The sequence below is a fragment of the Ovis aries genome, chromosome 11, assembly GCF_016772045.2.
Source record: "Ovis aries strain OAR_USU_Benz2616 breed Rambouillet chromosome 11, ARS-UI_Ramb_v3.0, whole genome shotgun sequence".
Taxonomy (NCBI): domain Eukaryota; kingdom Metazoa; phylum Chordata; class Mammalia; order Artiodactyla; family Bovidae; genus Ovis; species Ovis aries.
In genome coordinates, this window is record NC_056064.1 from 38,921,352 (window position 1) to 38,946,903 (window position 25,552).

Below are 25,552 nucleotides of genomic sequence, written 5' to 3' on the forward strand. Positions count from 1 at the left end.
TGGAAGAACCACCCCAAAACCCCCCAAACCAGTTGGACCCCAGTCTCAGACTACCTGCCTAGTACATGCAGCCCACATCACAGCCCACACAAGCACATGGCCTAAGTGCCAGGCCTCAGCCCCTCCCTGCATGGAACGTGCTGCCACATGGCCAACGTGCCTGGCTAGCTGCCCAGAAAGGCCTCCTCCAGTTCATCATAGCAGCCCTTGTCCTGAAGCTATATATCTGCCTGGGGCTAGGGAAGGGTGTCACCCAATGACCATCCCCTGCCCCAGGGACAGTTCGATTACCCTCTCTTTAGGAGAGGGGACACCCTGATTTCAATTGCACTTCAAGAATCTACTTTTGGCTGAAGGGCTGGAGCTCTCATTCAGCCACAGCTCCTTCCAGTCTGCCCCAGCTCCTCCCCTCAAACCTGGTTGCTGTCAGAAACTCATTTATTTAAGGGAGAAAGATAATGAATCAGATCTACATCATTCTGTTATGCAACATTATATATATATGAGATGTATCACATATATATGTTATCAAGAAAAAGACCATGGTGCCCAGTTGTATTTTTTTAATAAAATAAATTGCCTATTTTTAACAACCACAAATCATTCAAAACCATTAACACTGGTTATCTTGGGGCTGAGACACACCTTTCTCTTTACTTTATACCTTGCCTGGCTGTGTCAACTTTATACAATTAGAATTAGAATTTTTATATTTTTTATAATGCTAGTGTCTTTTAAAAATATTTATTTATTTGGCTGCATTGGGTCTTTGCAGCATGGGGGATCTGTCACTGCAGCGCTTGGAGCTCTCTAGTTACAGCTCTTGGGCTCAGTAGTTGCGGCATGCCTGCTTACTTGCCCTACAGCAGGCGGGATCTTAGTTCCCCAACTAGGGATCAGACCTGCGTCCCCTGCAATGGAAGGTGGATTCTCAACCACTGTACCACCAGGGAAGTCCTCATTTTTATAATTAAAACAAACAAACAAACAGTAAAAGTATCTCTAAAAAGGAATTATTCTCCTCCTCAGCTCCCTCCTTCCGTAAATCCTGATTAACCCCTAATTCAGCTCCATCTTCCTATTAACTCAATTTAATGTTCCAATCGGATTAGCACTCTCAAAAGAGAAAGCATCTTCTGACGAGCAATGTGCCCAGTGGTTCCCAAAGTGGCCTCAGAGCTTGGGGATGCTGCAGGTCAGATTTGCGGACATAAGTGGGCATCCAGCTTCAAGCATAATGCTTTGATCAGTAGGTGGGCATCAAATCTGGGGAGGAGGGAGGCTGCGTAGGAACTGGGCCCACTTGGGGGATACCTGGACCCCAGACTTTGGAGCCTGCAGTTCAGTTCTAGGCTGATCACCAGGGCTAGCCTGTGCCCTTCTCTTTCCTCACAGTGTGGGGAACCAAGCCTGGTCTGGTGGTCATGAGGTTGCCAGGCAACTGGAAGGTCAGTGGTTGCCAGGCTAGTGTGGATGAGGGGCTACAGAATTCAGGGCAAGATGAGGCAGCTAGCGGGTATGAAGAGCAGGGGGTGGCCACAGCGCCTCAGGGGGACACAAATGAGTTGCCAATAAGAAGATGGAACAGGAGCCAGAATGAAGGGGAGTAGGGATCCTAGGGACTGAGAAGGCAGCCCCTTGCCCAGGGAACCCTGGGAGAAGACACACCCTCATTCGCTGCCCCACCAGTTCCAGTCTCCATCCTGGTCTTCTGGGCTCTTATTCCATTCTCACAGCCTTTGTAGAAAACCCTCTTGAGAAGAGAGACAGTGCAATAGCGCTTCTCTCCAGCCCTGAGCTGGGACAACAGTGCAGAGAAAAAGTGAGACATCCAGGAGGACTTCCTGACTACAAGGGAGATGGGAAGAGAACAAAACAGTAATTCAAACAGAGCTCCGCAAAGATAGGAAAAGGCTTCCCAAAGATGGGAAGCAGTGAGCACTGGTCCTTGGAGATGCTCCAGGGAGGAGCTGATGACTCCTAGTCAGACATCAGGCACAGGGAACCTTGAGTAGGGGTGGTCAGACTAGGATCTGAGGTTCCCAAAGGCTGTCCACAGATGGGGGCAGAATCACTTGGGATCTTTTAAAAACACACTCTCCAGGGCTCACATTCACTGAATCTGAATCTCTGGAGGTTAGAGCCTGGGGTTCAAGGTTTTTGACAGTTCCCAAGGTGATTCTGAGTGGAGAATCATGTCAGCATCCATGATGCTAACAGCTAACGAGGTAAGGCTCCCCATGAGCCAGGCACTGTATTTAGGACATGCAGTCTCTTGTCCCTTCACTTTATATTAACTCTATGACGTAGATACTGCTCCATTTTATGGAAGAGAAACCAAGGCTCAGGGAATTTATGTAACTTGCCCAGGTCACTCAGCTAGTTAGTAGCAGACTGGAATTCACCATCCGGCAGTTTGGCCCTCGGCCACACGCATTGAACCACTATGTGGTACTGCTTCCTACAAAAAGCCTATAATGTCTGACACCATGAATCTACAATTCTGTGGTTCTCTGATTCAAGAACTTCTCTTTGGGAGGATGCGTGCAAACAAGATGTTTGGAGCAAGATGGCACTGGCAGAGTGGAATGTATACCTCCCACCCCCTGTCATGATGCCCAGGATTGGAGGAACCGGGGACTCCAGGATGCAAGCAGCAGGCTAACATGGTTCAGTTCTAACTCTGGTGCCAAAGAAGATGGGGAGGTCCCAGAGTGTGCTCCCCCAGGGGTCAGCAGGATGTCCTTGGAGGGCACAGACCGATCTCCAGCTGTGCATGGTCCGAACTCTCCAGAGGAGGCAGGAGAGCACCATCCTTGAGCTCAGTCCTCCACTTGGGCAACAGGTTTGGAGGGTACCGGGCCGTGAGTCTCTTGCCTGGCATGACCAGCTCTCTCCATAGTGGAAAGTAAGAGAGGGATGAGGGACCTATTGTAGTCACGGGGCCTCCCATCTGGAGGGGCCTTCCTCCTCCAGGCGCGGAAAATGAAGTCTGAGTTCAGAGGACAAGGCCCTCAGTAAGATCATAGGATCCATTTCCCTCCCTCTGAGCCAGCTATCTCTCCAAGCAGGGGAAAATACCTCTCTCATTCCTAAATGCCCTTGTGTCTCAGGGTAAGCCTGAGCATCCCTGACCCAGATTCCCAGTAGGGATGGCCCAAACTGCCACACTGGCTCCACAAGCCCCTGGCAGGCGAACCCAGGCTCTCTCAAAGCAGCAGCCCCAGCCTGCAGCCCCAAGGCCCACCACCCACACCAGATGGTCCCCTGCAGACGCACACCCCTGTGCAAAGCATGTGCAGGGAGGGGGGAGGGCGGGGCAGCACATGCAGTTGTCACGGAAGCAGAAGCACCACCACTGACCTTGAAACTCCAGTAGTTTGGCTGCTGATGGAAATAAGAGAAGAGATGGTTATGTGGGGGCTGGGAGGGGAGAGTAGGGCCAGGGGTAAATTAGAGACCCTTGGCACTCAGCTTTCAGCCCTGGGCCCTCCACCCTCCCAGGAACAGGAAGGAAGCCATGCCTGGTACATCCCACTCTCTTTGGAGACCGGGGATGGCCCTGAGCAGGCTCCAGGCGTGCTAGTGGGGGAGGGGAGAACCATTCCAGATGTTTCTAAGTCACGCAATCTAGTCACGGTAACAGTCCTTGGAGAGTTACAGGCAGAAAAAGACGCAGATGACCATGATATGAGAACACGTGAGATGCTGGCAGGGATGAATCAGAGCTGCGGGATGAGAGAAACGGCATCTGCTTGTGCCAGCTGAGGGAAACTTCCCGAAAGAGGTGGCATTGGAGCTGGGGCTTAAACAAATGAGCAGCTGGAGGCTGGGAGGAAGGGCAAGGGCAGAGGGCCTGGGGCAGGCATGTGCTGGGTGTGTTGAGGGGACAGTCCAGTTTGGTTGGGGCAGAACCTGGGAAAGTAGCATATTAAGCTACAGAGGGGCTTGGGCTAGAGGGGCACCCTTAAATGCTGAGTGAAAGAATTTAGACTTAACTAAATGAGGTGGACAAGCAGAAAGTATTTCAGTGAACCCAGGTGGGGTGGGAAGTGGACCACAGAAAGGTTGACGGGGCAGGGAGTGGAAGAGGGAGGCAGGGAGCCAAGGCCAGGGCAAGGAGGCCTGTGTGACATGATGGACCCAGGTTTCAGAGAAAGTGGACAGATGCATAGCCCTGGGCAATGGATGGGAAGCCACAGGCAGCAAGGGATCGTCGGCGATGTCCTGTGGGCAGACAGATGAGAGAGTAGGGCTCCTTGCTCCCCCAGAATGGGTGTGTTAGGTTTCTCCTCATTCACAATAACCTAGAGTCACCCTTCTCCGGAGACCAGAAGGCCCCTCCAGATGGCTAAGGACAAGGGAGGAGTGGCCCGGAGGCTGGGCTGGTTCTTGGCAAAGCTGAGGGCACCCTGCTGACCGGTGCCAGCCTCAGCAGGGAGACAGAGGCAGCAGATGGCCTGGCCCTGGGGTGCCTGGCACCAGCAGATGAGATTCCCTAGGCCTCAGAGCTGCTGGCAGAGGAGAGGGACACCAAGGGTCCCTGATGGCAGAGGGCACCACGGTGGGGTGTCCTGTGGACCTGAATACTTTATGGCAGGGAGGAGCCAGAGAGGGATCCTGCTGGGAGGAGGCTTCAGACCTTTAGGGTGGGGATGATGCCACTAGGGCTGGGATGAAGAGGATTACTCACCAGGACCATCCCATTTGGGCCACAGCCTCCCCCCTCCCCCCAGCATTGTCTCCAAGAGATGCAAAAAAATAATCACATGCCTGGCAGAGGAAGGGGACAATGAAGTCTGTGCCCTAGCCAGTACCTAGAACCATCTATGGACACATGCCACCCATGGGGGCTGAGTGGAGGGTAGGGCGAGGGGCTGGAGTAACAGGCTCTAGCCACAACTGCCTGTGGCCTGGGGAAGGAAGGGGGAGCAGAGGGAGTGGACATGTGATCAAGATTGGGGCGGGGAGGCAGAGCCAGGCAGAGGGCAGGGGAAGGTTTATGATGAGAGTCATGTCTGCAGCCCCAGTGGTGATGGACGGCTCTGCAGAGAAGGCCGCCGTCCCTCATCCAGCTGCACGTCCCCGGTGTGCAGACCACCCACAGAGCTGCGCACAGACTCTCAGACAACCTCCCATGAGGACATCACCACAAACACACCCAGAGCAACAGACACACCCACAAAGGGACACAAACACTTGGAGAAGAGCTGGCCACGGTCAGAAACAAACAGAAACTCAGAGACAGAGATACCCATAGGTGGACCAACCCCATCCATACAAACATGCACCGCCCATTCCCACCCCCACCCCACACCAGACACTGACCCGCTCACACACACTTCTACAAGCAGAATCACAGAGGCACCCCCACCCCCCACCAGCCTTAGCCCCTAGGGAGTCACGGAAATACACAGAGACATGGATGCCCACCAACACATATGCATACGCATATACAACAACTGCAGAGACACACAAAGCAACGCATGCGCGCACACACACACACACACACACACACACACACTATGCACACACACAAAGAGAGAGTCGCATGCCTCCCTCCCTCTCCCGATTAGCCGGGTCACGGTGCCTCTGACCACCTCAGCCACTGTACCAGGCCTGTGATGTCCCAGACATCATGTGTCAGGTAGGACAATCATGTGTCCTGATTCAAAAGCAGAAAATGCCCCTCCCCCCCCCCAGCCCCCACAGTCAACATACCAGGCTCAGTATGTGACTGGTGCCCACCTCACATCTCTGGGAGAGGAAGAGGGATGGGTCCTGGCTACAGCCATGCTAGCTGTACCCCCAGCATGGGCCTGCCTCGGGCAACACTAGGCACATCCCTGGGGCACTGAGACCTGGGGAGATCACTAGCTGGGGCCACGGGAGAGGACTGGGTGGCACCAGTGCCACAGGACGAGCCAGCCAAGCCCCACAAGCGGGTAGAGGGCAGAGTTGCTGTCTTTGTGCTTGGTGAACTTGGAGTGAGGCTGGGACCAGAGTCCCGGGACTCAGGGCGCTGGCTGGTAGGACACGCAGAATGCTGCCCCTCCGTCACCTCCGGAAAGTGGGAAGGATGGTCCTCTCAGGTTGTCCCCACCAGGGTGAGACACAGTCTCCTGGCAACTCAGTGTCCTTGGAGAGGAAAACCGTGGTAGGGAGAGGGCCTTGGGGATGCCGTGCATCCCTGTCTGGCTCTTTCCAGGGTATTAGACCCCTGGGACAGCCTTGGGTGACTGAGAGGAGCAGAGGCTCCTCCTTTGCTAAGGCAGGGCTCTCCTTGTCCAGTCACCAGCACCTTTTCCTCTTCACCCTCTTCCTGGCTGTCAGCTCCTCCCGCCCTGGCCCACACGGTGCCCGGTATAAGAGGGCCTCTCGACAAATATTTGGCCACAAACCATTGCCAAGAACTCAGGACCAGCCATGGGCAGGGGGTGGGGTGGTGTATCTCTGCGTACTCTTCCCTGGCACCACTCTCCATCTCCTGGCACTTCGCACTGCTCAGCCTTCTAGGTCTTTTCCCTGGGAATTGCCCAGCACCAGAAATCCCTGGAATGAGGACAGGGGGCAGGAAGGGCCCAGAGAGATCTGGCTCCCCAACCCAAGGGTAAAGTTGTCTCCCTCCCCCCAGACTCAGAAAGGGGGTGTCTCATCTTTCCAGAGGACAGTGAGACTGTGGGGAAAAGGAAGGGTTGCATAGGAAAGCTACTTGAGGGTCATCACGTGTAGGGAAGAGTCAGAGGGGAGCAGGGGCAAAATGAGATGGCTTCTAAGAGGATAATATGGAAGGGACCAGGCTTTCAGTAATATGGGATGGGAGCTTCCTGGAGATCCAAAGAAGCAGTGCCAGGGGATCCTCAAACTCCCAGGTGAGAAGAGGAACCAACTTCTTTCCTGCGGGGGGTGGGGGTGGGGGTGGGGCTACGGAGTTAACACACTGCCTCCTCCACCCTAGGCACCCTTGGGGGGGAGTGGTTCTTCCCTCCCCCTGCAGCTGGTCCTTTCTCCCCATCTCTTGCCCTGGGAGGGTGGGGCGTGTGCCCTGGGAGCCTCAGCCCTGCCAGCTCAGGTCTCTCCCCTCCCCTGGGCAGACGTCCCCTGCAGGCTAGGTGAGTACATGACCCCTCCCTGACCTCAAGCCCCGACGACGACGCAGCCTCCGGAGAGAGATGGGACCCTATGGGTCGCACCCAAGTTCCAGTCCCTTGGATCCTCGTGCGGCGCACACACCCACCTCTCAACTCCAGTGAACACGCGTCCACGTAAACACTCGCCCCCGCCACCCTGCCCCAGGCTGAGGCTCTTTAACACCCCCCGAGGGCTCCAGCCTCTCACCGCGACGCATGTGCCCGACTCCCCTGTGAACCCGGAGGCCTCCTACCCCTTCCCCATGCAGAGTGTGGGTGGGGGGCGGGGGAGGTGGTGCTGCGGGCCCGGCGCTGAGCCGGAGGCGAGGGCGCACCCCGAAAAGGTCATGACTTTCTGAGGCTGGGGGAGGGGGCGCCAGCCGCATTTCGGGGTAGGGGCCGGTCCCCTGCGGAAAGCTGCGAACGCGATGGCGGAGGGGAGGGGGCGTTTCTCAGGGATCGGGAACCTCAGCGGCCTGCGCGCCCCCAGCCCCAGACCGCCCCTCCGAACCGGGTGGGAGGGCCTCCCGTCTCCGCGCCCCCGCCCCGCGGAACCCGAGGCGGCGACCCCGGCCCCCGCAGCCGCTCCCCCTTACCTGCGGCCACAGGTGTATATGCGGGGGCCCCCAGCCCCAGGTCGCGCGTCGGGCGAGGGGAGAGAGGGCGGCCCCCTACTCCCACCCACCCGGGCTCTCCCCTCCCCCGGCCGCCTCCGCAGCCGCCGCCGCCGGTGCCCTTTGCTGCAATGCGAGAGCCGCCGCCGCCGAGCCGGCCCGGGCCCCGGTCGCCCCGGTAACCGCGACTCCACCTGGCGCGGCACGGCGCGCCGCCGTGCACATCCTCTCTCCGGCCCCCTCCCCGGCGCGGCCCCGCCGGCGCAGCCCCGCCGAGGAACGGAGGCTGGTGGCTGCGTCGCCGCGGTCACCCGATACGCCGGCCCGCCGCCCGGGACTCGGGTTGCAGCAGGAGAGAGGGAGGTTAGACAGCTTAGTGGAAGCGGGGGAGGGGCTGCGACTTGGGAGTCTGGCCTTCGGTCCCCTCCCAGGGTCTTCTTCAGGCCTCCATCCCTAATGATCTGGCCTAGGGTGGCGGGGAGAAGAGTGGCCCCTCTCTGGACCAGCCACCCTCTGAGCTTACAGCCTCTCCCCACCAGGGTCTCCGCGGTGCACCGTGACCCTTCTAGCTCTCCAGTGATTCAATTCCCAGCCAAGCCTGGGCAACCTAGGATGCCTAAATGTCCTCGGTGACATCTGATCCTGCCCGACTGTGTGACTCTGGCATTTGCTGAACGTCTCTGGTCCTGCACTTCACAAAAAGGGGCCTCAGACACAGCCATCCGGAAAAAAGCTCGATAAGGAGTAGGTATAAAGTGATGACAAGATCCCGTTCACAGCCACTGTTCTCTGTACTTCAAAACCCTGGGGTGAAGACCCCTTCAATCTCTCCCCTTCCTTCCAAAAAAGTAGATTCCAGATGTGGACAGGCCTGGGGCCCCATAACCTGGGACATCAAGTTCACCAAATCCAGCCTCACTTCCCTCCATCACTCCAACTCAAGACATTCCATCTGCACCACTTGGGGCTCACACCTCCTCCCCATCCCTGTCCCAGTCTGACCTCCATCGCACATGTGACCACTCTAGATGAGCCCATTCCACTTGCTGTCTAGCCTTGGGGGTAGACACATCTCTGGTCCCTAAGTCCAGTCAATACTGGGCCAAGAGCTGGGAAGGGCAGTGAGCTGGGTGCCCTGTGAATGATGCCCAGCATGCCAATCTCACGCTAGACTTGAGTCACACACAGCTAAGAGTCCCTGCTCTGGAGCCGGTTCCTAGGCTGTCACACTTTTCCTTTTCCTCATTCTCATTGAAAAACTCAAGACTTCCTGCCCTTCTCTAGGGGCAGGAAGCAGGATGCACAAGGAAGAGAAATGGTTCCCTCTTGGATTCTCTGCCACAGAACCTCCTCTGCCACCCTCAAATCCAGGCCTCCTCAGGGCTGCCCCTGGCCTGTTGCAACTCTGACTCTCTGGTCCCTCCTCCCCTCTGGGGCTTCAGATGCCTGTTTGTCTCCCACAGAAATGTCCAGGCCTGAGCTGGGAGGCTGAGCCCTTAAGATACTGTCTCAGGGTGTCCCTGTCCATCTTCCCATCAGGGAAACTGAGGCTTGATGAAGAACCAGGCAATCAGTTTAGAACAAGTGGCTAGATGCCAAGGTTGTCTTCAAATTTTGAAATTAAGCATCGGACATAGCGAGAGGGGTGAGAGAGAGACATCATGAAGGGCTTCCTGCTGATGAGACATCAGGGAAAGGCTAGGTCTGCTCGGAGATGGAGGGTGGGTGGGGATAGCGAAATGAGATGGTCTGCAGTGGGGGCGGGAATCGGGCACAAGAGATTCCTGAAAACCAGTGGGGGAGGGTAGGAGAGACATACTTCTGTTTAAAAGAGAGAAGAATTAAAAAAAAAAATTTTTTTTAACCTATTCCCCCTCAAAAAAATTCCTTCCCCAGAGCCAAGCTTTGGCGCAGGTTCGGGGAGGTAATTGGAGAAGGAAATGGCAACCCACTCCAGTATTCTTGCCTGGAAAATTCCACGGACAGAGAAGCCTGGTGGGCTACAGTCCATGGGGTCGCAAAGAATCACTCACAACTGAGTGACTAACACTTTCCCTTTCCCTTTAGGGAGGGTAGGCTAGGAATTAGACTATCAGGGTAGAGTACAGGGCATTGGAGTCTTCTGAAAATGCAGGCTCCACATAAGAGAAAGGGGTACAAAATTAAAATCCTGGATCTCCCCTTTCCAAAAAAATATTCTCCCCAAAGCCCAAGTCTGCTATGGGTTTGGGGGGTGAGAGGAGGCGGGTGACTCACCTGGGCCGGCTGGCCAGCCCCGGAGGGGGCGGAGTCGCCATGGAGGTGGGAGCAGAGGGAGCTGAGGAGGCACACGGGGTCCACGGTCCAGCCGCCAACCTGTGTGTGCGAAGGGGGGGACACCCCATTAGGGGGAGCGGGCAGGAGCCGCTGGAGGACTGTGACGGGGCGGGGAGGGGAGGTCCTGGGGCAAGTTTGGCACTGAGCTCACACTGCAGAGGGACCCTGCAACGGTGGCTAGTCCCTTACCAAGTCTATGTCCCCTCCATCTGTTTCCGGGTCAGGCTGGGGGCTCTCTGAGCCCAGGTCAAAGCCTTCCCCAGCAGATACTCCTGAAGTCCTGTTGTCAATTCTTCACTGCCTCTCTGGACATTCTGCATGGGAGCTGCCCCTCACCTCTTCCCTCTTCCAGCTCTTCACTCCCTCCTGGCTGAAGCCAGACATGGGAAGGAGGGGGCCTCACCCCAGTGTACCTCTGGCCCTGCAGCACTGCTTTCCTCCCTGCCATCTCAGGGAGGCTGCTTTCCTCTCCCACACCACACCGGAGACTGGACCATCCCCACCCCCCCCACCCCACCCCCGGTTCCTCCAGGCCCTCTTTCCCCTCAGCATCCTCAAAGTCGTCCATCTCTCATTTGGTCACCCCACAAACACGTACAAAGCCCCAGCTAGGCTTAGCCTCTGCACCTTAGATACAAATGAAACGTCTGTAGGTCCTACCCACTTGCGCGCATGGCAGGGAATGAGAGTGAAGGAATAAAGGCATGAATCTGCGAGTGGCTGTGCTTCGATTGATTCACTAAGTATTTACTGAGTGCCTGCCCTGTGCCAGTGACCGTGCCAGACACATAGGAGGCCCTCAGACATGCCCACATCCTTTCTCCCAGGCCTGCTGCCCCTTGAGGCTGCCATCCAGTCTGTCTCCATGTTTTTTTTTTCTGGCCAGACCTCCCCAGACAGGTCTGCAGCCCAGGAGTCCTGTTCCCTCACCACCTCCAACCCCTGACACTAGCCGTTACATTATCCTGGCTTGAGAAAGGAGTTCTCTATACCCTATGGATCCGCAGATCCTGGATGGTCCCAGTGGCTGTTTCCAGACTTCAGAAGTGCAGAGGGCCCTCCTGCTGGGCCTTCGGGGGGGGGGGGGGGGGGGGGGCCCTTCCTCAGGGATATAGGACATTCCTGGTCCCCTCTCCCCATCCATCCTGGGCCCTCTCTCTTCTCAGACTCCATTCTGCCTTGGTGACTACACTTACCCCAGGTCCCACTTCCATTTCTGCCCACCTCGTGCTCAACCCCCTTTCTCAAGTCTTGAGTTGTATATTCAGTGCCTAGCAGACATCCCTGTGAAACACCCCTATGTCCCCTCTAACTCATCTCCCCTCTTCCAGTCCCTCACCCTCCCAAATGTTTCCCTCCCAACTATCTTATTTCCCCCGAAGCACCAACATCTCCCTGTCACCCAGGTTCTTCTGTCTTTGCCTTCTGGATCCAGACAGCAAACAAGCCTTGCTCATCTTCCTTCCACCCCACCCCCACCCCATCCCTTTCCCTTCATCCTCCCTAACACACTCTCTTCCTCCTTTCCTGCCCCTGGCTCCAGCCACTCCCCCGTCCCCTCCTATTCACCATCTAAAAACAACCATGGCCCTCCTAGTCTCTACCATCTGGCTCCCACACCTCCCACGGCCTCCCACCCTGAGCTTTCTGCATCAGCCTGTTGGACCTCTATGCCAGTCCGCAAAGCAACTCAGATCTATACTCACCTCCCATCTTCCTACCTCCTAAAACTGTTCTCTTCCTCCATGACCATTCAGACCCCTTTCATCCTTCTAAGCCTAGTTTAAGTACCTCTTCCTCCATGAAGCCCTCCCTGACCAGGGCTGTCCACCTGATCTCCCTTCCTCCAAACCCCCTTCGACTCACTGTGCTCCCTATATTTAAGTCTCACCCCATCTAGATCACAAAGGGCCTTGCCCCCTCCTCCTAAGCCAGAGCAGCAGAAGGAATCCACTGAGAGGGACCCCTGAGGGGGAGGGCCTGATGTCTTTCATCCGCAACTCTCCCTTATCCCAGTTGGAACTCTGCTCCTGGGAGGGCTCCGGAGAGGGGAAAAGGTAAGAGCTGGACAGAACTGGAGGTGATATGAGAGGCAGATAAAGTTCCAGATATGCTCCAATGTATCCTTGTTCCCTGCAGTGAAGATGGAGGTGGGCACAGTCTTCCTCCTACCCAGCCACGCCCAGCAGTACTTGGAAAGGGGGACAGAGCCAGACAACTGTGGGAGCAGGGACTGACACCCCAAGGCTTGACTGAAAGGATGCTGGCGTGCTGATGGGAACAACTCCCTTCCCCTCCACTCTTTCCCAGCTGAGTCTCAACAACCAGCATGCAGCAGCTGTCAAGGCCCCACACCGATGTGGGACTGTAAGTAGAAGGCCAAGACAAGACAGGCCTTACTTGTAGACAAGAAGGCCTTACTCAGATGCAGAGGTGCATCCAGGAACCAAGGGTCTGGGAGAGCTTTACAAAGGAAGCATCGCACCTCATGTAGAAGGAGACGAGCCCTGGACCGGGGAAGCTGGAGTCCTGACTCCCCTCTAAGGCTTGCTGAAGACAGGAGCGAAACCAGGCACAGAGTGGGGAGTCCTCTAGCTCAAACTCACACAGCAAGTCTTGGGGGGAGGAACAGGGTGAAGAATGGGGGAGGAGGGAAAGGCGCCAGGAATGCTGGGCTCTGTTGGGGCACAGCCCACCCAGCCTTCTGAAGCTCCTCCCAAGGTCTGACCTTCCCTTAGGGGCCACATCACAGAGGTGCCCACCCCAAGGTACTCCAGCGCCAGATGGACCCTCAGAACAGTCAGTCCTGGAGGCTGTCCCGTCTTCCTCCCCACCACTCTCTTGACCTCCCAGACAGCCTTCCCTCTGCTCAGCCTACCAGCCCCAGGTGGAGGCTGGGCTTTCTCTGCCCAGTCCCACGCTCCAAATTCCAAGACTGCAGGCAGAGGTCTGGGCTCTGAGCCCCCATCTCTTTCCTCCTCAGGTTCCCAAGAGCCAACTGGCAGATTTCGGCGTCCCCCCCTCTTCCCCAGAGGCGTCTCAGAATCAGGATGAGCCTGGCGGCAGGGCCGCACAAGGCAGACCCCCTCCCCAGCCCGCGGCCGGCCCCACTCACCTGCTCCCGCATCCTGTCTTGCTGACCCCGCAGGGCTAGGGCATGCTGCGGGTACTTGCTCTTCAGGTGGTCCATGAAGGCATCGCGCTTGCGGTCGGCATCGGCCTTCTGGAGCCCGCTGAGCGCCTCCAGGCTCTGGGCTGCGATCACCGTGTGCCGCCGCTCGGAGGTATGCACCAGCCCCACGTTGGAGAAGCGCCGGCCCCCGCTGCCCCCGCCGCCCCCGCCCCCCAGGGTCCGGTACTCCCGCGGGTACTCGGCATCGTCTGCAGACAGCATGGGGGGGCTGCTCCGCTCCGGATCTGCGAGAGGGGAGAGGGGGTTCGGCGGGGTCACGGTGCGTGCTCGGCCTGGGACTGCCCATCCCCCACTGGGGTCGCTGCGAGGAGGGGCTGACCTAAGGGGGGGGGGCGGCAAGAGGCACCTGGGGTGAAGCAGGGGCTGCCCGACAGGCACTAGGAACAGAAGAGGTAGAACAGGGGCTCCAAGAAGGCTAGGGGGCAAAGGCAGTGTCCAGCTTCCTGCTCTTCTGCAGGGTTTGGAGGATAATGATGCGGGTTAGGCGCTGGCCTTAGGAGCCAAGGAGGGGTTGGGAGCAGGGGTCCCAGGCACCTCTCCAGCCGCACATCCCCTTCCTCCTTCCTTAAGCTGGGGTGAACAGGGGAGGGAAGCGGGTTCCTGTTAGATGCTTCCTGCAAACTGTGGAAAGGAGCCTGCACGGTCTTTCTTTCAAGAGCATCCTCCTGGGAGTGGGGTGGAGGCTAACCTCCTCCCTCAGACTAGCATGTCTAGGACACACGTGTCTTTAGGCTGGGGCTTGGCTTGGAAAAGGGCCAGGACTAGGGAACAATGGGGGCGTGGAGGGGTGGGGAGTGAGGGCAAAAATCACCCTTCCAAGAAGATGCAGGTCCAGGGTCTGGGGCTTGGGACCCCCTTTCCCCTCTCCACCCCCCCACCCCCTGAGACAGACAGACAGACAGACAGGAGAGGCTGGGCACAGAGAAGACAGTGAGAGATGGACTGGGGACAAACTCAAAGAAAGCAGACAGAACAGCTCAAGCTTTCCCCGCTGGGACCCTCCCCCCACCCTTCCTTCAGTCTCCCTCCCAACGTACACAAGTTCAAGACCTGTAAGGGACGCACAGGGGACAAAGGACAGTACAGAAGCGAAAAAAAGAGAAGGCCGGGGGTTGAGGTCTCCATGCAGAACTCTGAAGCCCGTCCCCACTTGCCCACCAGCCCTAAGCCCTCCCCTGGCCTCCCCGGGCCCAGTTCTGCAGTCTTGCACCCTCCAGCCTCCATGCTGATTTCCCATAGCCCAGCAGGGACGGTGGTTCCAAGGTGCCACCCACACCAGGGATGGGAGGGACTGCTGGGGCTTACTTGAGCCATATTCCTGGTCATAACACGCATTTGCCCTCCCTCGTTTCCAGAAATCACCCACTTAGCAGACAAACACGGTTTTCCCGGCATACCCCCAGCCTCACAATCCACTAGTCTCAAAGGTGAAATCCTCAGGGTAGCCTCGGTCTGGAAGCATCAACGCAGGGGCTAACTCCCAGAAGCCGAAGGGGGCACAAGTGGGGGGCGCTGAGGATTCTGGGACCCGACCAGGTTCCCTCCAGTGCAACTCTCTTGGGCCCCTCCCTCCACACACCCACTGTTCCTCAGGCCCCTCCTGTCCACCACAGGAGGCAAGAGGACATTCAGCCACATTCCAGAGAAAGCCGCCCCTCGCCCAACACACACACACACTCCTCCCGGGATGTGGCCGAGGCATGAGATCTCTGGCAGCCCCAGTCGACTCAGCACCTCCCCCCCAAACCAAGGGAAGAATGGCTCCCATAGACCCAGAGCTCTGAAGTTTCCAAGGGTCTGACTGATCACTTATTATAGCCTTCAAACCTCGCTGCACCGCTGTGGGGGTATTACTGTAATCCCACTTCAGAGATGGGACAATTGAGGTCAGTGAAGTGCAGTGACATGCCCAAAGCTGCAGTAAGTGGTAGAGGCCAGAGCTGACTCCAATATTTATTAGATTCACCTCACCCCTTCTCACCACACCTTCCTGGCCAGAGGAAAACTGTTTGCTGATGGAACAATAATACCATTGGCACTCCTTGTTTACCTGCTGTCTCCCCACCCTGGCACTGGGTCTGGGGTGCCTCCCTCCCCTAGACGTCTGTCCCTTGGTTGTACTCCCCAAAGTGAGGTCCAGACACTCAAGAGATGACTATGGGAGGAGCGCTGTTTCAGAGCTTAATAGTTATACTTTTATTTTCAAGGATTAAAAAAGAAAAAACAACAAGGCCCAACTCCTGATTTCAGGGGTATCATTCCTTGGGATGGCAGTGAGCTAAGGTTTCCTTTTAAGTGAATGCATTAAGTTCAAAGTTAGTTAACAAAGAACAAATTGAGTTTGCATTAATACAGTATGAAGGTTCCCTGGTAGTGAGGAAATTCCTGAAGCTGGCACCTGCCTGAGGCTGGGAGCCCCAGGGCCATCCTGATGGGGATCCAGCCCTTGCTCTTAAGGCGCCAGTGGCAGCCATGGTGGCCAGTGAATATGGCTGAAAAGAAGTGACCTGAAAATCATCCAGAAGAAGGATGCCCGGGATGAGGGGCTGCTCTGGGTGCTGGAAAAATAGCCCCAACTGGAGTCAGGGGATTGCCTCCCATGACCCTTAAATTCTGTCTTCCACTCACCCTCACCACCAGCTGGAGGATTGCTACCTCACGAGACCAACTGAGCTGGAAGAGACCCTCCATGGCGGAGCGCCCTGGATACTTTGTTATCTTCCTTTGCCCAGTGAGGGGTGGACTCTGCCCACAGCCTCACTGCTGGAAGCCCAGCTTTCAAGCTCAGCTTGAGCCCTGCCTGAGCCAGAGGGCACCACCCCCACCCCCTGCCTGTGCCAGCCAGCCAGGCTCACTGTGCCGCCTAGGGCTCTGGATACCTAGGAGCACTGGGAAAGGTCAGTTCTCATCTGCCCTCCTGCCCTTCCACGCCCCTGGACTCAGAAGAGCTCCTCATGCCCACCTGCACCTCTGTGCCAGCTGCTGGGGAGCTGTGCCAGCGTCCTTCCCTGGCTTCTATGCCAGTGTCCTTCCCTGGCTCCTGGGGGTGGGGCAGGCGGTATGCCAGCCCTAGAGAAGCAGGGAGGGTGGGGAGGTCCAGGGTCACCCAGGCTCTCCCAGGTCGATTAAAGGGGCCGAGGTGGGGCTGGCAGGGAGGGGTCTGGGCTGCCAGAGCAGGCAGCGGAGAGGCAGAGGCTCCAGACAGTGAATGTGTGCCCACAGCCCTAGTGATGACTACAGCCCGTAAACCTCGGGAGTGGATGGCGCTGAGGGTAGGGAGGAGGCCGCTGAGCAGGCCCAGAGATGGTGGAGCAAGGACCAACTTCTCCCTGCCTCCTCCATGACAGGGCTCAGCCTCAGGTGCCCGGACACTGGCAGGTGCACGCAGGGCCATGGGTGAGGCAGGACCTGGATTCTAGGGGGTGGCAGGGAGAGAGGAAGAAGTAGGAGAGACACTGGGCTGTCTCTGAGGGGAGGTGGGGCTTTGATTTGAAATCTTTAGGCTCTTTTGAAAACTAAGAGCCTTCAAGATCCTTGGCTTTCTTTAACAAAGAAACTCAGGGAAAGAGATGAGGTACCTGCCTGACCCAGGAGTCCTAGCTCCCTGCTCTGTGCAGAGTTCTCTCCTCTCTGTGGGGCCCCAGTAGGCTGAGACAACTGGCCTGGGATTCTTGGTCGGGGCACCATCCTGTTGCCTGGGGGTAAAGAGGCCCTTGGGGGCTCGGAGGGCTCAGGCAAGAATTTATCTGAGCCAGAACACTGGGAGGACAAAAGCCCAGACCAGAGACCTCCTGGGTTTAGAGTCAGCTCTTCCTCTGACGGGTCCCAGGTTAGCCATTCTTTTAGTTCTCCACCCTAAAAGCCTCTTCTCTCTCAGAGCCTGAGGGTACTGATCTGTAAAATGGGGACAACATCTCTAAACCCCCCTCCTGGGCAGTGGGTGAGAAGCTAGCAAGACAATGAGGAGAAAGCACATTTTGAACTAAAGACATTCCTGGCATGTGGGCTGTGAGGACAGCAGGACAGCCTTCCCATTGCCCCGGGCCTGCTCCAGCCACCACCAAGGCCTCAAGTGGCCCTGACCCTCCCCAGACAGAGCAGCTCGGTGAAAAGCCAAGGAGATCAATTCCAATCCAGCAAGCAGTGGCTCTGGGTAGCAGCGGCCCTGAGCAGATCGATGCTTCTGTTCACTGGCAGAGGCTGCTGAGGGATCTATCTGGGCAGGGGTCTTGTGGGTAGGGGGACCTGGGGAGGCAGATGGGACAGGGAGGCCTGAAGGCGGTAAGCAGACTGGATTCTGCTGGGGCAGGGTGGAGAGACAGGGGATGCAGGGGAAAAGTGGGAGACCCTGGATGGAGAAGCAGAGCTGGAGTACAGCTGGAAGGGGCCTTGGGACAGACAGCCCCTGAAGCGTGGGGGTGGGAGGAGTCGGAGAGATAAGTTGGAGGTCTTGCTATCTCTCCAAGAATCCTCCGTGTGCAAGGCCAGCTATAATTTTTGAGTCAGAGGTTCAAGCTACAGGAGAGATGCCCAGGACTAGCAGAATCCAGCTCAGAATGAGGAGAAAGGGAAGGTGGAGAAGGGGGTGCTGTCGCCTCCCTTAGCTCTGCCTTCCCTGCCTGGGCAATGGGGAAGTGAACCTGTCTGGAGGCTGGGATGACCAGGGAGCAGTGGGCGCCCCCAAGTGGCCAGCTGCGGATAAAGGCGCAGGTGCTTGGGAAGAGAGCGACATTGTTATTTGCTCCACCAATCCCAAATTCCACGTTTATTTATGAGCCCAATTTATTTTTATCCTCACTGCATTCTTTCACATGAGATCACTGTAACTCATGATGAGAATTAGGATCCCAAGGTTTCAGTGACACTGTCTCATAAGCCATCCAGCCCCTCCCCACCTTGCATCTTTACCCCAGATGTCACCACCCTCTGTCCTCTGGCTGCCACTGGGCAACAGTTACACATGACATCATCTTCCGAGGAGGAGAGTGTGGAGAAGGGGAGGGGGGAGGGAGAGGGAAGAAGAAAGAGGAAGGGGAGGAAATGGAAGAACAAAGCCAAGAGCTACAAAAAAGAGAAGGGTCTCACTGGGGCCCCTGCTGGGAGGACCAGAGTTTAGGTCTCTGGGTCCTTCTCCCCAGAGATTGGGAGGGCTGGACAAGGCCCCCCCACCCCGTGGGGACCTGAGGTCTGACAGGCGTGACCTCAACTGGGGCCTGGGCACCAGCTCAGGGAGTCCAGAGGGCCTGGGGCTAGATCCCAGTGAGGTCGGCAGTCAGGGCAAGCAGTGGGGAAGGGGGTGCATGGAGATTGCCAGAAAGGTGGAGGGCCTGGCTCAGACCCCAAAGTGCCCCGTCTGCGTCCACACACACACTTGAATGCGTTCGGCACAAGTCCCACCATCTTCAGCCAAAGCAAGAGGAGCCTAAGTCACCCTGAGGAGCCCTGAGGCGACTGCCACCATCGATTGTGCCTGACAATTCCATCCTGCTGGGTGGCTGGCTGCGCAGTCAGGAAGCGCACTGTGCTGGGAGGTCAGAGGCCAGAGGACAAAGGTCAAGCTTGGCAGAGGCTTCAAGAACCTGGATGAGGCGAAGGGATCATCCCTTCCCACCCCTCCCTCGGTGAAGAAGCTGACCCCTCAGTCTCCAGGCACCTCTGGCTCTGGCTCCCTGTGTGCCCACAGTCCTCAGTCAGCTCTGCCTGTGGGTCCTTGGAGCAGAAGCCCGTCTGTGTCTGTTTTCTAAAACCATCTTTTCCGCCCCATACCACAGCAACCAAAGTCATTTTCCGGGCAATTGCCTTTCTGTAAACATTCCAGTGTAATATCCCCCCAAATTGCTAATGCCCAGCACCCTGTTGAGTCTCCCTGTCACTCCAACCAAAGCCTCAGAGGTACGGGCGGGTGGAGGGAGGAACAGGCATCAGGGGGAGAGGATTAAGGACAGGGCTTCACGTCCAGCTCCTGGCATGAACCCTCACACCTGCCCCCGCCGTGTTCCCCCATTCCCCACCAACCCAGCCCCACTCCCCTGAAGGTCAGGCCTCCTCAGGAGACTCTGCCTGGGCCAGGAGGCATGACAAAGAAGAAAGGGGAGGGGATCCTATGGCAGAGAGGCCTGGGAGGAAAGGGAGAGGGCTTGAAAGCATGTGGGCGATGGTCAGACAACAAAGGTGACTCCCTGGGACCTGGAAGCACAAGCAAGCTGTCATCGCTGGGCCCCCAGGGAAGGCAGTTCCCTTGTTCCTGAGGTGTTGGGAAGGAAGACACAGACGTGGGAAGAGGCCAGGTGGAGACCATCCCCATGATGGACCATTTCCCCAAGGCAGGGCAGTGCTGGGGGACAGGTGTAAGGCGAGAGGGTATCAGAGGCAGGATGGTCCTTGGCTGGAGACACGGATGTCCCCTCCTCACCCCCCAGCACTGATCTACAGCCACCGTAGAGAAGGGCCTGGGTTGGGTCGATTCTCCTGGCAGTACAGCAGGGAAACCGAGGACGGGGGAAGCTGAGTGAGTTAACCGTGTGGACTCCCTTCCCCGGGCTGAGGGGAGAGGAGGAAGAGGACTGTGACCCCTCTGCACTCTTCTAACTCCTTGCTCAGGGAACCTGCTCCCCGGCTCCCCAGCCCTGAGGGCATCTAGACTCTAGGGGGGGCTGGGGTGGGGAAGAGAGTCTGCCAGGGAGGGAGCCAGGAGGCAGGGGCGGGGGTAGGGCACTGTCAGTCACAGCTTCATGCAGGCAGAAAAACACGAACCAATTTGCACAGATTTAAAACCCACCGAAGGCCACTTAGTTGGTAAACGAGTCGGAATCTAATTAAAGGACCTGTCAGGCCTAGGGGAGGGAGAGCTCACCTGCCTGGGTCTCAGCTGCTCCCAGCAGGGCTTCTGGAGCTTTCCCCAGGGAGAGGGCATCTGAGAGAGGGAGGGTGTCAGGCTCCCTGGGGGTGGGGCGGGCACTGCCCCAGCCAGAGGCTTCCTGAGCCAACCCTTCCCTCCCACCCTTCCACAGGCCGACTCTGCCCTGTGACCCTGTCCACTTGCTCAGATCGGGAGCGCCGCAGGGCAGGGCTTCTTCCCTCCAATTGGGCACATCACAGGGCAGGGCCCATGCCTCCTCCCTCAGACTGAGAGCCTTTGTGTCCCCCCCTTAGACTGGGGACACCCCAGAGCAGGGCCCCTGTCTCCCCCATCAGACTAGGGGCTCGCCTAGGACAGAGCCTTGTTTCCCCTTAGACTGGGCAAGACCTGGGCCTCCTCTTTGGGGGCACTAGATAGGGCCCCCATTTACCCCTTTGGATTAGAAGCTCCCTCAGGGAAAGGCCCTTGTCTCCCCCTTAGACTGGGGCCTCCTTGAAGGCAGAGGTACCCCCTCCCCCACCCAGACTGGGTAGTCTTGCAGGACAGAATTAGGTGGGGTGAAGAGACTCACAGGCCACCCCAGGAGTGGGGTGGGGCCCAGGGACAGAAAAAGATGCCAAGCTTGACCTCAGTGCCATCTCTGCCAGTGCCCTGGCTCTGCGTGGCAGTGGAGTCCTTGTCCCCTTCGATCTGCTGCCCTCTCTCCATGACTCCCCACAACCATAGGACAGCCCTCTCCCTGGTGAGGTGACAGCTCTTCTCTCTTAGCAAAGCAGAGTGATGTCTCCAGACTGTTCAGCTAAGCCCGGCCTGCGTCTGCTTTCACTCCAGCCAAATGCCTCTCACGGGCAAGGGAACCAAGGCATGGAGAGTGAACTGGAGTCACACAGGAGCTGCAAGCAGAGCTGGGAATGGAACCTGAGTGTCCTGGCCCCTGGGGACAAGGACTGTCCCACCCCTCTCTGCCACTTCCCAGAAAGCAATTGCCGGGGGATCCCTTCTCCAGGCCCCAGACCCCAGGAGGGCAAGACTAACAAGCTCCTTAGGAGAGATCAGCAGCAAGGAGGCAAACGCCATGGCACCCTGGGCCCCAGAGAGAGATGGGCCACGAGGCACAGTCCAGCCACCCCCTCAGGTGCCCATCCCGGCCCAGCAGCTGCTCACCGCACAGAAACCAGGGTCCCCATGTGGCACCTGAATCATACTCCTCAGACAAGACCCCCTCCTGGCGAAAGAGCTGACAAGCCAGCCTCCTGCTCAGAATTTCAGATATGCAACCCTCCCCCACTGCAGGTGAAGCTATGGCATGACCAAAAATCACTCAACTAGGAGGGGAGAAAGAGCTCTGTTCAAACCCAGCTCTGCCACTGTCTGGCTGTGTACCCTTGAGAATGTTAGCAGCCTCTTGGAGCCTCAGTCATTTCATTTGTTTTTGTTTTTTTAAAAAAGCTATTAACACTCAGACGGGTGCGCAGGTTGCACACTGCACAAAGGCACCGGCTAGGGGCGTGGGTGGGGGACAGGCTCTTCCTGATCTGCCCAATCCCTTGATCTCCTTTCACTCCACAGTCATCACAACCAGGATGGTAGGGGGTTGCATTTTCAGCGACTGATGAAGGTCTGGCTAATTGGTTTCCCCAGGAAGGGCGGGGGCGGGGATGCAGAGGGGAGCACGTCACCCCTAGCCTGAAGCCCTCAAGCCCTGGCTGGAGAAGCTGGGAACAGCCCTGGCGTGTGCCCACACAGCCCGCGCTAACAAGCTAACTCCTGCCTGGCATCTCCACCACCATCACGCGCCCAGGGAAGGTGTCCTGTCAGCCCCACGTCTCCTTGGAGAGGCAGCGGAGAGGAACATAGGCAGGGAGGAAGGGAGGGAGGTAGGGGGAGGCGGGAAAGCAGACGCCTGTGCTCTAGCTCTGCCGCTGCTCTGGGGAGGCTGCCAGAGCACCTTCCATCCCCTGAGGGCGGGGGGATCTTAAGCCTCGGGGTGCTAAGGCCTGGGCAGCTGGTGTGGGCGAGGGGAACTTTACCATACCCCTGAAGCTGCCTTGGGCTGAAAGCAAGCCCAGAGGGAGGCATCCTGTTCCCAGGAAGAGGGACCCCAATCTGCTGGACGCAAGGGAGTGGAAGCCCCACCATGCACCCCAGCTCCCCATAGGGAAGTGTCGTCAACACACAGGCTTCCTCGAGGGTCTCACAAATGTTGGACAGGAGCCCCAGCTCAGCTGGATCCTTCCACATCCTCCTCTGAGACACCGCCCTTTGTGGGGTCAAGTTCTCTCGGGGAGCTTTTCCCAGCCCCACACCCCAGCACCCAGACAGCTCCCTCAGCCACCAGGACAATGGGGTCCTGGTGTCTGCAGTCTCCAACCACAGGCCACGCTTCTGCTCGTCAACGCCTGAGCCCCGTGGTGCAGGTCGACATGCCCAGCACAGGCTCACAGACCCGTGCCCAGTCACGAGGGGCTCCCCTGCACCTACCACAGGCACCCACGCACAGAAGGGCACACCTGGCCCCGCCGGGACCGGGTCACCCCAGAGCCACCACCCTGACCCACCACTGTGCCATCTTGGATGCCATGCAGACAGGCAGGGCACGGTGCCCGGACACACACTGTGTACATTTACCATGCCCTGACAGGGTCACCGCACGTGGGAGCTCCCTCGAGTATTAGTCTCAGGCACCTCCAGTTTGGACTGAGAGACACTGGGAACCCCACTGGCCATCCTGAATCCAGCCACGCCTTCTCAGAGACGCGATTTCCGTGGCCCCTCTCTTGCTTTGCCAAGTTCAGGGTCTCTGAAAGTGTTTACACTTGGTCTTGACATAAAAGCCACTCCACTCTCACCAATGTTTACCCAGCCAAGCAATGCCAAGGACCGAGAGGCCGCTTCCAGACCTGGTGCGCCCAGCCCTGTCTCCCTGTACAGGTTCTCAGCCTCCTGCAAGGAGCTGGCGGGCCTTGGACCCACTTCCACCTGCTGCCGGAGGGTGGACAGGGCTGCGAGTTTCAGCCCTCACCTCACAAGGTACTTACTCTACTGCCCTGCAAGCCCACTGAGAACAAACAGCAAGTGTGCGGCCCATCAGGTTCCCTCCCTAGGGATGCTGAGGTTAGTGCCGGGAGAGACTCTGGAGGGTGGAAGAGGCGAAGCCTGAGAAGGCAGGAGGAGACTCAGGGTTTCCTGCCTGACTGCTGGGTCCACACTGACCTGGAAGCCTGCTCAGATCCCAGGGGCCTCTTTCAGTTCTCCCTGGTGTCTAGACTGAACCGGCCCACCAGAGCAGCATCTGGGAAGGTGGCGCGTGAGCTGGAAGGCAGGGGAGAAATGCACAGTCTCGCCTTCCATCTGCAAAAGACTCGAAAACTCCAGCCTCCCATCTCAGTTAAATCCACCCATCCGTGTGGAGTGACGAGATGTGAACTCAGCACCAGGCTTGCTAGGTGCTCTGGGGGAAACGGACCAACCGTGAAAGACAGCACTCCTGATTCCCTCCCTCCCACAAGGCATACACTCAGGACGGTCCCCAAGGAGCTCTGAGAGCCACTCTTCATTCAGTTCTCAGATACACCTTGGGAGGTTCTCCCCCATTTTACAGATGAGAAAGCAGAGACTCAGGAAGGGGTGACTGCCCAAGGTCAGAGCTGGTAAGTGGAGAAGCCCTGGTCTCGACTGTGGGGTTCTCAGCCGGGATCCCTCTTCCCTCCTCGATGCCCTGCTGATTCATCCCTGAGTCTTCGTCTCAGCCCCTGGGCCAGAGCTCCTTATATCCCCTCAGTCTATCTAGCTTCCTAAGAAGGAGGAAGCTTCAAACAGCCCCCTCCCCAGTGAAGCACAGAGACCCTCAGCACCATCCTTTCTGGGGAGACCACACACCAGAAGAGCAGGGACCCTTCCCCAGGGCAGGGCTGAGAGAGGATGAGGGGCAGGGAGCAGGGCAGCCCCAGGGCCCCCGAAGCCCAGGATGGGAAGGAGGTCCCACTTTTCCACAACCCTCCCCGATACCTCAATTTGGTGCAGAGCCCCCACCCCCACCCCAGCCCCTGCCACAGGCTGTGCCTACACCAAACTGCAAGTCCTCCATAGTTCAGGAATGCCATCCAGCCGGGGCTTGGATACCTCCAGAAACAGAGAGCTCATTGTGTCTAAGGCACCAGATACCTTGTGGAATCCCTCCTTCCTTAAAGTGAGCCAGAGTCTGTGCCCACGGCCCTCAGAGGGACCTGAGGTGGGTCACGACTTCTCCCTTGGGGCCAGAATGAAGGCTCCTGAACCCAAATCTTCTCTCCCCAGCCCGACACCTCAAGTCCCTCCGTCTGTGGCCTGGCTTCAGCCCTGGGCTACCAGCACTGCCCTCTGCTGGGTCAGCCTCATGTTGTCACCTCTCCTGTTAGCTGGTGGCCTTCAGAATGGCTCCAATTGTCCAGACAAAGTCTGAGCAGCCCAGGTGACCCCACTGCGTCTGCACTCGCCAGCCCTCCTCCTGCCCCCAGGCTGTGTGCCAGGAGAAATCAATGCCAGGGCAGACTCAGCCCTGCTCTGGGACCAAGATGGACCTTCCTTGTCCCCTGCTCCTAACTTTCAGGCCTCCCCTGACCTCGGGCCTCAGGGCCAGCTTGACTCTTCCTGCCAGGGATGGATGATTCCTGAGTTCAACCTGCTGGCTCCTTCGAGGCACCTCCCTCTGCCTTCTGATGCCTGGCCTCACTAATGCGGTTCCAGGAGTCTGCTTGGGGTCTTAGCCCCTTCCTAGCAACTATGGCCCTGTCAGCCCCAGCCAGGCGTATCCCAGCTCCAAACACCAAAGCCTTTGCCCAGGAGTTTGAGTGGGCAGCCTGCTCTGCCCATAATTCTCTGGTTAGTGGCCTGAGGCCCTTGATACCCTGCCCAGCAGCCAGGCGTTGCAGGGGTGTGTCCAGCCACTCTAAGGACTGGAAAACCACAGCCCCCACGATAACAGCTGAAGCATGTTAGCCACACAGTGCTTCCTCCTTGTTAACCTACTCCCTCCTCGCCAGACTCTGCCCTACTGCCAGAGGGCCCTGGATTGGAAGGAGAGGCTCCCTCACCCCCCGCTTCTTCCAGCACTCTGCCCCGTATCTGCATGCCACGCTCGCACGGTGGCTAATTCTGGCATCTCATCAGACAGTAATTATGGGGGAATCAGCAGCACTGTCATCTCTGCAGCTCGGCACCTGTCACCACGCCACCATCCCCAGGCTGCTGGGCTGGGACCGGAAGCTGAGGGAGGAAGGGTTTACTGGGCTGAGGGGCATCTGCTCCCTCCTCGCCTCCGCAGCCCTCACTTCCTTCAACCCTACCTCCCCACAGGTGTGCAGCGCATGTCAACCAGGTGGCCAGTGGCCACTCCAGAGCTCCCTGTTAGCCAGGCCAGGTACGGAATGCACGTGCTCTGGGTCACACACAGGTGTGTCGA

The 25,552-nt window shown here is 57.7% G+C and overlaps 1 protein-coding gene across 6 annotated transcripts in view; it reads right to left on the reverse strand.

Annotated features, from left to right (window-relative positions):
* The window catches only part of SRCIN1 (SRC kinase signaling inhibitor 1), an 81,614-nt gene that overhangs the window by 41,862 nt on the left and 14,200 nt on the right, over positions 1-25,552 (reverse strand). For 3 of the 6 annotated variants that reach the window (XM_060394866.1, XM_027974631.3, XM_060394865.1), the window contains exons 2-4: positions 13,176-13,477; positions 10,001-10,099; positions 3,364-3,387 (exon numbers count right to left, since the gene is read on the reverse strand). In XM_060394866.1, coding sequence (XP_060250849.1) covers positions 3,364-3,387; positions 10,001-10,099; positions 13,176-13,477 — 425 coding nt within the window. Of the gene's footprint in view, positions 1-3,363; positions 3,388-7,726; positions 7,905-10,000; positions 10,100-13,175; positions 13,478-25,552 lie in introns of those variants that run through there. The other 3 variants (XM_042255905.2, XM_042255904.1, XM_042255903.1) reach the window with 3 other exon arrangements.